We start from the raw sequence: 11,570 nt of genomic DNA on the forward strand, positions 1-11,570 counted from the left end.
CCCCGCGGTTCCCCACTGGCCTGAGTTGCGGGGGTCTGGGTGGGGGGAACCGCACCGCGTCTGAGCCTGGCCTTGTCCTGGCAGATCTGGAGAATCGAAGGCTCCAGCAAAGTGCCTGTGGACCCCTCCACGTACGGGCAGTTCTACGGTGGGGACAGTTACATCATTCTGTACAACTACCGTCACGGGGGCCGTCAGGGACAGATCATCTACAACTGGTGAGGCTGTGGGGTCATGCGCTGGGGGATGGGATGTGGGGGGGCTCCGACTGGGCCCTGAGCGTGGCATGGGGTGAGAGGCCTGCAGTGGAATGGCCACACTGTGAGGGAGGGCTCCTATCCTCGAGGCAATGCCTCTTGTCTTATTTCTTGTAACAACGTTTAAACCGTTCTTCCAAAAATATGACATGTCCATTGTAGGAGATGCAGTGAGTAGGGAGAAGCAAACAGAAGATCCCTCCCACAATTCCACACCAAGCACTGTACCTACCACGTGTTTTCTAATCTAAAAATTTTAATTCCAAACGAAGGGGGAGACAAACCATGGGAGACTAGGGACTCTGAAAAACAAACTGAGGGTTCTAGGGGGAGGGTGGTGGGAGGATGGGTTAGCCTGGTGATGGGTATTAAAGAGGGCACGTATTGCATGGAGCACTGGGTGTTATACGCAAACAATGAATCATAGAACACTACATCAAAAACTAATGATGTAATGTATGGTGATTAACATAACATAATAATAAAAAAATTCTCTTTAAAAAAATTTTTTTTTAATTCCATTAAAATGGGCAATGCATTCACAAAATTCAAAAATCAAGACATAATAAAAAGGTATCTGTTGAGAAATCTTGTTCCCATCCCAACCCCCTTCACCCCATTCTCCAATCCCCACCCCTCTGTAACGGCTTTCATTTGTTTTTTTATATATATTCTTCCAGTAATTCTTCCTGCAAATAGGACTATATTCCTAGTTCCCTCCCTTCCCTACCCTTCAAAGGATAGCATACTGTGTATATTGTTCTGCACTTTGCTTTTTTCACTTAGTACTTCCTGGAGATGGACCCATGTCAGTACGTAGGGTACTTCCTTGTTCTTTTTTTTTTTTTCTTTTACAGCTGCATAATATTCTGCTGTGTGGCTACACTGTTGCTTGTTTAACAAATTCCTTGTGAATGCATACTTGGATTGATTCCGGTCTTTTGCTATTACAAGCATTGCTATGATTAGTGACCTTTAAACAAATATCATTTGAATGTGTAGGAAAATGTCTGTAGGGCAAATTCCCAGAAGTGGGATTGCTGGGTCAAAGACTAAATGCAGTTGTCATTTTGATAGATGGTGCCCAGTTTCCCTAGATGGACTTTGTAGCATTTTGCGTTCCCAGCAGCACGAGTGAGTCTGTTTCCCCATGGCCTCACTGGTGGACTATGTTGTCAAACTTTTGGATGTTTGTCAACCTTATCGTTGATAAGACAGTATCTCAGTATATTTTTAACTTGTATTGCTCTTACTATACCATCTCAAAACTTTGTGATGATGGTTGGATGTCTTCCTCTTTAAATTTTTTGTTTTGACATAACTTGAGGCTTCCTGAAAAGTTGCAAAAATGGTACAGTTTCCATGTACCCATTACACATCTCCCTCCCTGTGCGTTATCTTACCTAACCAGAGTACAATGATCAAAACCAGGAAATTAACATAGTATGCAATACTATTTACCAATCTGTAGACCTTCCTTGGATTTCACCAGTTGCCCCACTCATGTCCTCTTTCTGGCCTGGGATCTAACCCAGGATCCCATATGGCACTTAGCCATCATGCCTCCTCAGTGATTAATCACCAAGTCCTAATCTGTGACAGCTCCTCAGTCTTTTCTCTCATGACCTTGGTACTTTGGAAGAGTGCCGGTGGGTTATTTTGTAGAACGCCTCTCCATTTGACAACGTCAGACTTTTAAAAGCAGCTTCAAAGAATTTTTTTTTTTTGACTAGGTAATACATACACATAGTACAAAATTCAGAAGAAGGCATTTTTTTAAAAAACGGTAGCTGCATCCTCAACTCGATTTGTCAGATTTTGTTTGCTTCTATAGATAACACATTAGTTATGGGAAATTTGGACAGTATAGGAAGAGGTGGGATGGAAAGCGAAGCCCCTGCCCAATCTCCCCTCTCAGGGCGAGCAGCTTGGATCCTTTTGGGGGACATCTGCACGGACTTCTCTGAGCAGGTTCACATGAGGCTATGAGTACTGATGTCTTTTCCCTGCGAAGGGGCTCATGTCCCACTTGCTGTTCTCTGACCTGTCTCTCCCCTGTGAGAAATGTCCTGGCCTCCTTTCTCTGTCTTGGCATCTCAGGGCACCTTCCCTCGTGGCTGCTCTGCCTGGGATGAGCCCGCTGGCCCCCCACAGGGCACATTTAGGATAAGAGAGACCACTGGTTTTGCTCGGATCTCAGAAGAAGGCCAGGTGCTGAGCTGGGATTGTGGCGTGTGGGTTTCTCAAGGCCCGGGACCAGGGAGACACTCTGGGTTCTGTGCAAACCTCGGTGCTGAGTATCACCTCCTCTCTCAGGCAGGGTGCCCAGTCCACGCAGGATGAGGTCGCTGCGTCTGCCATCCTGACTGCCCAGCTGGATGAGGAGCTCGGGGGGTCCCCTGTGCAGGTGAGGCCAGCCCAGCGCCCCACTGGGCCCCACCCTGCACCTCGTCCATGGGGTCACTCCTCTAGCTGACTGTCCACCCACCCCACAAACATTTATGCAGGGCTCCCGTGTGCCCAACACCATCTGCAGCCCTGAACACACAGGTCGCGCCCCTGCGCTCATACGGTTTGTAGTGTGGGGAGGAGAAAGATGTTCAGACATTCAGGAGAGGCAGTGTGGCCACTCAGCCAGAGGGCGGATGTGGAGGCAGCCTGTTGTCTTACCTGTGAATCCTGTCTTACCTCTGGGCGACCAGGAATGAGTCACTTAGCCTCTCTGTACCTGTGTAGTCTCAAAGTATCCTCTCTCTGCCCCAGGATTGCCTTGCAGATGAAGAGTTAATATTAGTAAAGCATTTAGAGCCATACCTGGCCCCCATAATAGTCCCCAGTTACATGTGTGTTAAGTAAGGACATAATAGATCCCTGGGAGGATCTAACTGGATTAGACAAGGACCTCCTTAGGAAGATACTTTTCTGCTGGGACCCAATGGGTGAGTAGGAATTGGGCAGGCACATTTCAGGCAGAGGGAAGAGTATATGCAAAGGCACTGAGGTGGGAGGGGGCATTGAGCAGTAGACCAAGGGACCGAGTGCCATGAGAGAAGTCTCGAGAGGTACGCAGAGGGGCCAGACCACCCAGAAGCCATGGTGAGGATTGACCTTAACCCTGAGAACAAGGGGATATTTCTCCCTGGTAAATGTGATGTGAAGGGATTTATAGGTTTAAGAGGTCCCTCTGGCTGTGCAAGAGGGGTCTCTCCATGTCTAGAAGCTCTATTCTCACCCCTCTGCCGTCTTTCATGCCCTGAGCTGACGTCACCATTCTGGAAGAATGTCCACGAACAACCCATGTGTTTCTATTTAAGGGAATATTTGCAAACATGGGTTCTCTTTGTTCTTGGACTAGACTCAGGGTCAGCAAGGCAGGTCCTCATGGGAAGGGAGGGCAGCCGAGGCAGTGCCCGGGGGACGTGAGGCAGTGGCGTTGTCTCCAGCTTCCCGGGGACTCCCCATTTCCCCGCCCAGCTCCCGTGTGCCGTGGGGTCATGCGCTCCACCACGTGCAGACACCTGCGTGCTGGCCTTGTTTGGAGGATGGGCCTAGGCCATGGTGGCTGGGCTGGGGGGTGAGCTTGCTGCCGCACAGAAGGACGAATGCCCCTACTCTCCTTGCCTGACTTGCTGTCCTGTCACCCTGCCAGAGTCGTGTGGTCCAAGGCAAGGAGCCAGCCCACCTCATGAGCCTGTTTGGCGGGAAACCTATGATCATCTATAAGGGTGGCACGTCCCGTGAGGGCGGGCAGATGGCCCCTGCCAGTACCCGCCTCTTCCAGGTCCGGGCCAGCAGCTCCGGAGCCACCAGAGCCGTTGAGGTAAGGCCCAGGCCCTGAACCCCAGGAGGGATTGGCCTACTTGAAACCTCCCATGCTCGATGGGCAGATGTCTGGGCACAGGACTGGTTGGGGGAGGGGGCGGTTGGATCAGGAGTTAAGAAGGAGCTTTTTGTAACTTCCCAGGCCTGGCAAGCAGAATTGTATGTCTTAGACTTCCTCATGTCTCAGGGATGCCTGGGGCTCCTTGCATACCTTCCATAATGGAAAGTTCACTACCTAACAGGTAGTCCATTCTTCACCTATCTGGACACTTCCTGATTATATGCCACGTGGTCTCTGTCCCTTTTATGGCAGAAGGTACAGACCTGAACATAATCCTACAGGATGCTCAGAGCAGCCTAGAGGAGAATGGGACTATCACCTCCTTTGTTCTGGGCACTCAACTTCTGTTAATGCAGCCCGGAATTCTGGAATGACCATGTTGAGCCACAGCACGTTAGTGAATCATGGGAATCAACTAAGCCCCTCATTGTCCAAAGTCTGTGCTCTCAGCTGTGATGGGGGTGCTCTTCCAAGTCTCCACCTAAGAGCTGGTCCTGCTGCAGGGTCTCCTGGGCAGTAAGGAGGGGGCTGAGGACTTTTGGTCTGGTTTCTGATTAATCGAGCACTGCCTTCCCAGATAATTCCTAAGGCTGGTGCGCTGAACTCCAATGATGCCTTTGTCCTGAAAACTCCCTCGGCCGCCTACTTGTGGGTGGGTGCCGGCGCCAGCGAGGCGGAGAAGACGGGGGCCCGGGAGCTGCTCAGGGTCCTGCGGGTCCAACCTGTGCAGGTGGCAGAAGGCAGTGAGCCAGGTAGGAGCTGGGGGCGGAGGGGCCTGCTGCCCTCTGGGGACTGCAGCTCTTAGGTTCCCTCCCTTCTTCCTGCTTGGGGGGTGGGGCTCTGGATCCTCACCCCTTCTAGTGCCTGTCCCCGAAGGAGTATTCAAGAAAAGCAGGTTGAGGGCTATGGTCAGTGAGAGGGAGGCCTTCAGGAGCTATGGGAAAGGAGAGTTCAGTGTGGGCTGGGGCATTCAAGGAGGGCTGCTGGAAGAGGTGGTCACTTGCTAGGAAGCCTTGAAAGACAGGCAGGAGTAGCAGCCTCTCCTAATCTTCAGAATCTCCAAGGATAGAACTGCCACAAGCCTGCTCTGTTTCCCGAACATAGGTGGGAACATCTTCTTTACGCCAGCCCTCAGTCTCTCTGCTCTTGCTATGAGCCCATTCCTTCCCGCCTGATGCTCAGTAGAAGTGGGGAGGAGCAGCTCAGTCTTCAGCTGCACTGTCCAGTGGGACTTTCTGAGAGGCTGGACATGTTCATACCTGCCCAGGTCCAATATGGTGGCCACTAGTCACATGTGGCTACTGAGCACTTGAAATATGGCTCCTGGGAATTAATGAGAATGAGGAACTGAATGTCTAATTGTATTTAATTTTAATGAACTTAAATAGCCACATGTGGACAGAGCAGGTGTAGTGGAAAGAATCAGGGGGGTTGGGGTGGGTTGGAGCCAGACGGGATTTGTACCCTGGCTTTCCCACTTACTAGCTGTGTGATGTTGGGTTAGTGGCTTACCCTCTCTGAGCCTCCGTCACCCTGTCTGTTGAGCAGGGATAATTATCCCCAGCCCGCAGTGCTGTCGTCATTCAGAAGCCAGAGGTAGTCCTGCCTGTGTGCGTGCTGCCAAGTCGGCTCTCTGGTCTCTGTTTCATCACCTTCAGATTCCCTCAGGCCCTGTCCCTCTCTGGTCCCCTGGGTGGAGGGGGGTTGAGAGCACTGGGTCGTTCTAGGGCAGGGTTTTTACCACGGGGTCTGATGAGCGTGCTGGGGGAGGTGGTGTCAGGGGACCAACTGCTGTGGTCTCCCCTCACAGACAGCTTCTGGGAGGCCCTGGGCGGCAAGGCTGTCTACCGCACGTCCCCGCGGCTGAAGGACAAGAAGATGGACGCCCACCCTCCTCGCCTCTTTGCCTGCTCCAACAAGATCGGACGTTTTGTGGTGAGCCCCCGCGGAGGTCTCTGCCTCTGCTCCCCCATCCCCCATGGGGAGGCGGACAGCACGGAGGAAGGATCCCCTGCCTCCCCTGCCGGCTGGAGCAACTCCTTCCTGGGTGCAAACCCAGTGAGCCCAGCCAGGGGAAGGAGCCTGGGGGGAGTGGGGGCTGGTGAGCTTTCATTAACCCCTTCTATTCCTTCCCAGATCGAAGAGGTTCCTGGAGAGCTCATGCAGGAAGACCTGGCCACAGATGACGTCATGCTCCTGGACACCTGGGACCAGGTGGGTGAAGGACAGAAGGTGTAGGCTGTCTGGGCTGAGGGAGTGGGAGGAGCTAGACATCCAGCTCTAAGATCAGTTGCCAGGTGTTACTGGAAAGGTCCCCGTGCTGCAGTTGAGTCCCTTCCCCCTTCTGGGCCTCCATTTCCTCCTCTGCAAAATGGGACTGATGGTACCTACCTTGCCTCATTCACTAAGATGAGATGTAGATTAGATCACATCACAAACTGCAAAGTACCATATAAATGCAAATCAGATGACCAGCATTCTCTCCCAGGCCTTAGCGGAGTGTGAACTCTTACTTTAAATCTATTGATGAAGAAACTTGAATTTAGCATGTCATATGCAGGCATAAACTGTCCACAGAGTGACACCTGGAAGTTTCAGACTGCATCTCCTTCTGTTTTAGAAGGCTCTGAGCTCTCTGCTTCTTCTCCTAGGGAAGACTATTGTGTAGGACCGGATGGGGATGGAGCCATTCAGTCGACTAATATTAACTGAGCACCTGCTTCGTGCCAGAAACTGATCCGGATGCTGGGGATAGAGCAGACACTCCCCTGCCCTTACGGGGCTTACGTTCCCGTGGGGATGGCAGTCAATAACCCTTCCTATCAGAGTTATCGGTTACAGATGGCAGCCCCAAAGGCATAAGTCTCCCCACTACCTCTGCTTGGGATGCCCAGTGGGAAGATCGGTGCCAGAATGTTCACAGCTTGAGCCCTTCAGCTATTGTCACCAGTTGCTCCCCTGGCTACATAATCTGTTCGTTCATCTGCTTATTCATTCACTCAGCCAGCATTTCCTACACCCCACTGTCTTCCAGGAACAATGCTGGAGTCCTATGATGAGCAAAATAGACACAGTACCTGCCACGAAGGGGCTTCTAGCTCAGCAGGGAACACATTTGTAGATAAGAGAAGTCAAGTCTGGTGTTTTATTGTCTAATATCAGTGTATCAGTGACAGGTGCTTTTTAAAATACGTTAGAGATGCATAAATATGTTTGTATTACAAAACTTGCATTCAAGCTCAAAACTTCTACTTTTTCCAAGCCTTAGGCCTATGCGGCCCAGACACACAGAAATGGCACGTAGCAGGCTCAGGGCATATTTGTTGTGAGCATGTGTTTGGCCACTCACTTGCTGATCCCTATAGAGGGATCATTCGTGCACTTCTAGAGAGGGATCTCAACCTCCGTGCCTGATGCACGTGGTCAGCAATGTTAGTGAGTGAGGGGCTGGGATGGGGGGCGGGACATGAGCTGCTGGGGCTCGAGGCAAACTGGAACTGCTCGTCTGAAGTGGGGGCAGGGGAGCTGCTGCTCAGCTTCATCCACACAAAGGTGAAGGCCAGATCCTCCAAGTTTTCAAGAGAACTGGCAACTCTAGATGTTAATGTAAGCTGGTAATTAAACTTGTCTAAAAAGACGTTGCAGACCAGCATGTGATGGTGGGTGGGCTGACGAAGCATGCTGGTGGGTCACCAGTTTGCAGACTTGGTTCCGGATCCTTCCAGTCCTGGTCTGTGGGCTCTGTCAGCTGCGGGCTGTGTCCCACGTCCAGCACCCGGACCCTCCCTGTGGCCGGGACCTTCCTACCCGCCTCATTTCACATCTCACTCCAGGTCTTTGTCTGGGTTGGAAAGGATTCTCAAGAAGAGGAGAAGACAGAAGCGTTGAGCTCTGGTGAGGACCGAGTGTGCCTGTGGGTCTGTGTCCTGTGGTGGGGTGGGAACAGCTTCCCACATGGGTCTGGGGAGTTCCTGACCGGAGCCCTAGTAGCTGACCAGATCTGATTGGGAGCTGGAATCCTAAAGCTGGTTCTTTACTATCTCCCAGTAGGGGAGAGCAGGAGTGAGAAATGATATAAACTTTGTGAAGGAGGAAGTTGAACTGTGACCCCTGTCCCTTTTGGGGTTCGCGGGCAGGGTGGTGGAAGAGAGCCATGTGGGGTCATTGCCCTTAAGGGATGGTGGGGTCTAGTGTGGGGACTGGGCATTGGAGACAGTAAGACCAGAAGCCTAGGCAGCTCCCGCCTGGAAGCACCTCTCCCTGGGGAAGGAGTCACTAAGGATTTCTGGGGTTTCCTTTTCCTGCACATGTGTATCTACAGCTAAGCGATATATCGAGACGGACCCAGCTAATCGCGACAGGCGGACCCCCATCACCATCGTGAAACAAGGCTTTGAGCCTCCCTCCTTCGTGGGCTGGTTCCTCGGCTGGGATGACAACTACTGGTCTGTGGACCCCTTGGACAGGGCCATGGCTGAACTGGCAGCCTGAAGGAGAGACCCCACCCCTGTCCCCGCTCAGTGCCTTTTCTAACAGTCCATCCGTCGGAGACCTTACAGCGAGCAGGGCCTCTCTGGTGTGTGTGAGTGTGTTTTTACCATAGCCAAAAACAGCCACGTGAAAATTCAGGGTCCTTGCGAAAATTGTCTCAAGTATCTGTGCTTTTGGAAAATTGAATTCAATAAAAAGCTTTTGGAAGTGTGTGAGCCTGCCGCGGCTCCGTCTGTCCTGGTGATTCTTCTGGAAGTGCCCAGGGAGGGGCCTTCTTGCCTGTGCCCTTGCACCGGTGGATGAGCTTCACTCATGCTGGGTGTGAATCCTGGACCTTCGAGAAGCTGATGCCAGGATGAGGTGGGACGTGCAGAGAGATGGCTCCAGGGGAACGGCCTGTGTAGAAGGGAATCGGGAGGGGGCCCACCCCAGATGGCTGTGTAGTCCAGGCAAGTCTGGCAGAGCTTGTCAGGGAATGCTTGAGCGAAAGGAAAAAAACAAAAAAAACCCCAAAACCGCCAAAAGAAAAGCTTTTTTAATCGTATAGTCCCATTTTTGCTATTTTTTATTGTGGTAAACTACATATAATACTCATTTTGACCATTCGTAAGTGGCATTCAGTAGCATTAAATACGTTTACGGTGTTGTGAGGTCACCACCACGATCCGTACCCAAACCTTTTTCATATCCCCAACATACGTGGTGTGCCCATTACACAGTAACTCCTGTTCCTCCCTCCTCTCTGCTCCTGCTAACCTTTATTCAACTTTCTGTCTCCATGAATTTGCCTTTTCCCATACAAAATTTGCCCTCTGTGTCTGGCTTGTTTCACTTAGCATAATGTTTCCAAGATTCATATGTTTTGCAGCAAATATCACATTTTCATTCCTTTTTGTGGCTGACTGCTATTCCATTGTGTGTATACACCACATCTGGTTTATCCATTCATCCATCGGTGGGCACTCAGGTCATTTCCACGTTCTGGCTATTGTGAACAAGACCACTGTGGACACAGGGGTGCAAATATGTTTGATTCAAAGTGTTCCTGAGCCACAGTCCCATCAGCCAGGGAAGGAGCTGCGCGCCCCCCGGGAGCGGCTCTGGTGTCTTATCTCCCCAGTCCACACCGTCCTCAGGAGGCGTGGCTTCGGTGCACCTGTGGGACAGAGCTCAAAGCCAGCAGCTGGGGCCCTTAGCCATTTGCATTCGCTGCCTAGAAGCCTGGACAAGGTGCCTTCTCCCAGCCGTCATGCCCTGTAACTAATCTGCCCACACCTTCCTGGCTTCCTCTGCCTTCCGTGAGTCATTCTGCTGCCCCAAAGCTATTTGGAGAAATCTCCTCGGCTACTGAAGTTACCGTCACAGAAGGTGCCCCTGAAGGCTCCCAAAGCCGTGGGAGAGGGACTTCCTCTGTGCCCCACTTTGTCCCCCCCCGCAGGCCCTGAATCCCTGCTCACGCTCAGAGTGTCACAAAATCCCTTTTAGACTTTTCCATGAGCTTCTTCTAGAGCTTTTCGCCATGGATGTTCCATACCAGAGCAAGGAACTGCTGTGGAACAGATCCCTTTCCCTCCCCTCTATCCTTCTGGTCTTTTCTCCCCACGTTCTCTTCCATTGTGTTCCGTGCCACCTGTCCTCCTGATCCCCACCTGTTACAGAGGGAGTCTCCCATTCCTGGGGCTGGGACAGGGAACAGAGGCCAGTGTGAAGGTTTATACGGTAGGAAGGGTGTGTGTGTGTTTACACTGCCATTTCCAGAGCTGCTGCTCACTCAGATCGCCCAGGGAGCTTTTTAAAAGCATAGATGCCCCCGGGGCCCTACCTCCAGAGATTCTGATTCATCGCAGAGGTGACAAGGGGAGTGGAGAAGGAATTTTCCAGGTGAGACACGGGGGCGGGGGGAGGGGTGTGCTCCTTGCATTTCAGGCAGACTGTGCAAGTACAGAGGGAGTGATGAGGGAGAACAGTATGCTCAGGGACAGCCCCTAAGGCCAGAGCAGCTGGGGAGGGCTGGGCCTCCCATCTGAGAGGTGGGCAGGGCCCAGGGGAACCTCAACTACCATGCGAAGAGGTTTGGACCTGATCTTGTAACTCCTGCCTCACCCCAAAGGGTTACTTTCACAGTCAAAGTGATCAACTTGACAAATGCAGAGTTCTGGAACAAAAGCAGCATTTTCACCTGGAGCTTCTAGAACCTTCCATAAGAGGCAGGTGGAGGCCTGTCTAGACGAGCCAGCTCACATCCTGAAAACTTGTGGGAGGACGAATTGCAAGTAGACCTGCCCCTGAATTCATTTCCTCTAGTGCCATTCAAGGTGGTTTATTGGCCAGTTTCAGTTTATTGGTGGCTGTGGCCTTTGACAGAGCTCCACAGTGCTCCGAGAAAGGAAGCTGCCTGAGGCTACGGAGTCGCTGGGACTTCCTATTATATCTCTCTCAAAGGCAAAATGGTGAACTGAGAACACTATCACATCAACCACATAGTTTCTCTTCCTAACAATTTTTGCCCTCAAAAAAGTGACCTTGTGTTCGGTCATCTACAACGTGTACGTCATTGTGGTGGGCCCTGACAGGAGCCGAAGAGGCCGGCCTGGGCTTGGATCCTGTGTCCGACCTTGGGCCTGTGTCCGACCTTGGGTACTGGTTGTGTACTTGGGGCCAGGCAGTGTGCAAGGCACAGGGGATGTGACAGACCACTGGGTGACAGAAGGGAGTTCCTGTCCTGTCTGTATTAAAGCAAAGGGAAATTAAACTAGCGACGCATTCAGGGTATCCATGGATCTCAAACCCCCCAGGGAAAATATGTGGGCAGGTGCACCAGAGGGAACCTAGACAAGAAAGACGACAGATGGACGATTGTAAGCTCTCCTCCTTTTTTGGCCCATAAAGAGCACACGAAGAAGCCAACGCGGCCAGCCCAGGATGGGCGGATCTCCCGG

The 11,570-nt window shown here is 51.8% G+C and overlaps 1 protein-coding gene across 4 annotated transcripts in view; it reads left to right on the forward strand.

Moving 5' to 3' along the window:
• The window catches only part of GSN (gelsolin), a 53,961-nt gene extending 45,120 nt beyond the window's left edge, over window positions 1-8,841 (forward strand). For all 4 annotated transcript variants that reach the window (XM_036107784.2, XM_078061710.1, XM_036107782.2 and 1 more), the window contains 8 exons: window positions 85-218; window positions 2,574-2,664; window positions 3,907-4,077; window positions 4,718-4,892; window positions 5,951-6,075; window positions 6,277-6,354; window positions 7,974-8,034; window positions 8,462-8,841. In XM_036107784.2, the coding sequence (XP_035963677.1) occupies window positions 85-218; window positions 2,574-2,664; window positions 3,907-4,077; window positions 4,718-4,892; window positions 5,951-6,075; window positions 6,277-6,354; window positions 7,974-8,034; window positions 8,462-8,631 (1,005 nt within the window). In that variant the 3' untranslated portion in view covers window positions 8,632-8,841. The remainder of the gene's footprint in view (window positions 1-84; window positions 219-2,573; window positions 2,665-3,906; window positions 4,078-4,717; window positions 4,893-5,950; window positions 6,076-6,276; window positions 6,355-7,973; window positions 8,035-8,461) is intronic.
• Window positions 8,842-11,570: the final 2,729 nt, after the last annotated feature.

The sequence above is a fragment of the Halichoerus grypus genome, chromosome 14 (assembly GCF_964656455.1).
Source record: "Halichoerus grypus chromosome 14, mHalGry1.hap1.1, whole genome shotgun sequence".
Classification (NCBI taxonomy): Eukaryota; Metazoa; Chordata; class Mammalia; order Carnivora; family Phocidae; genus Halichoerus; species Halichoerus grypus.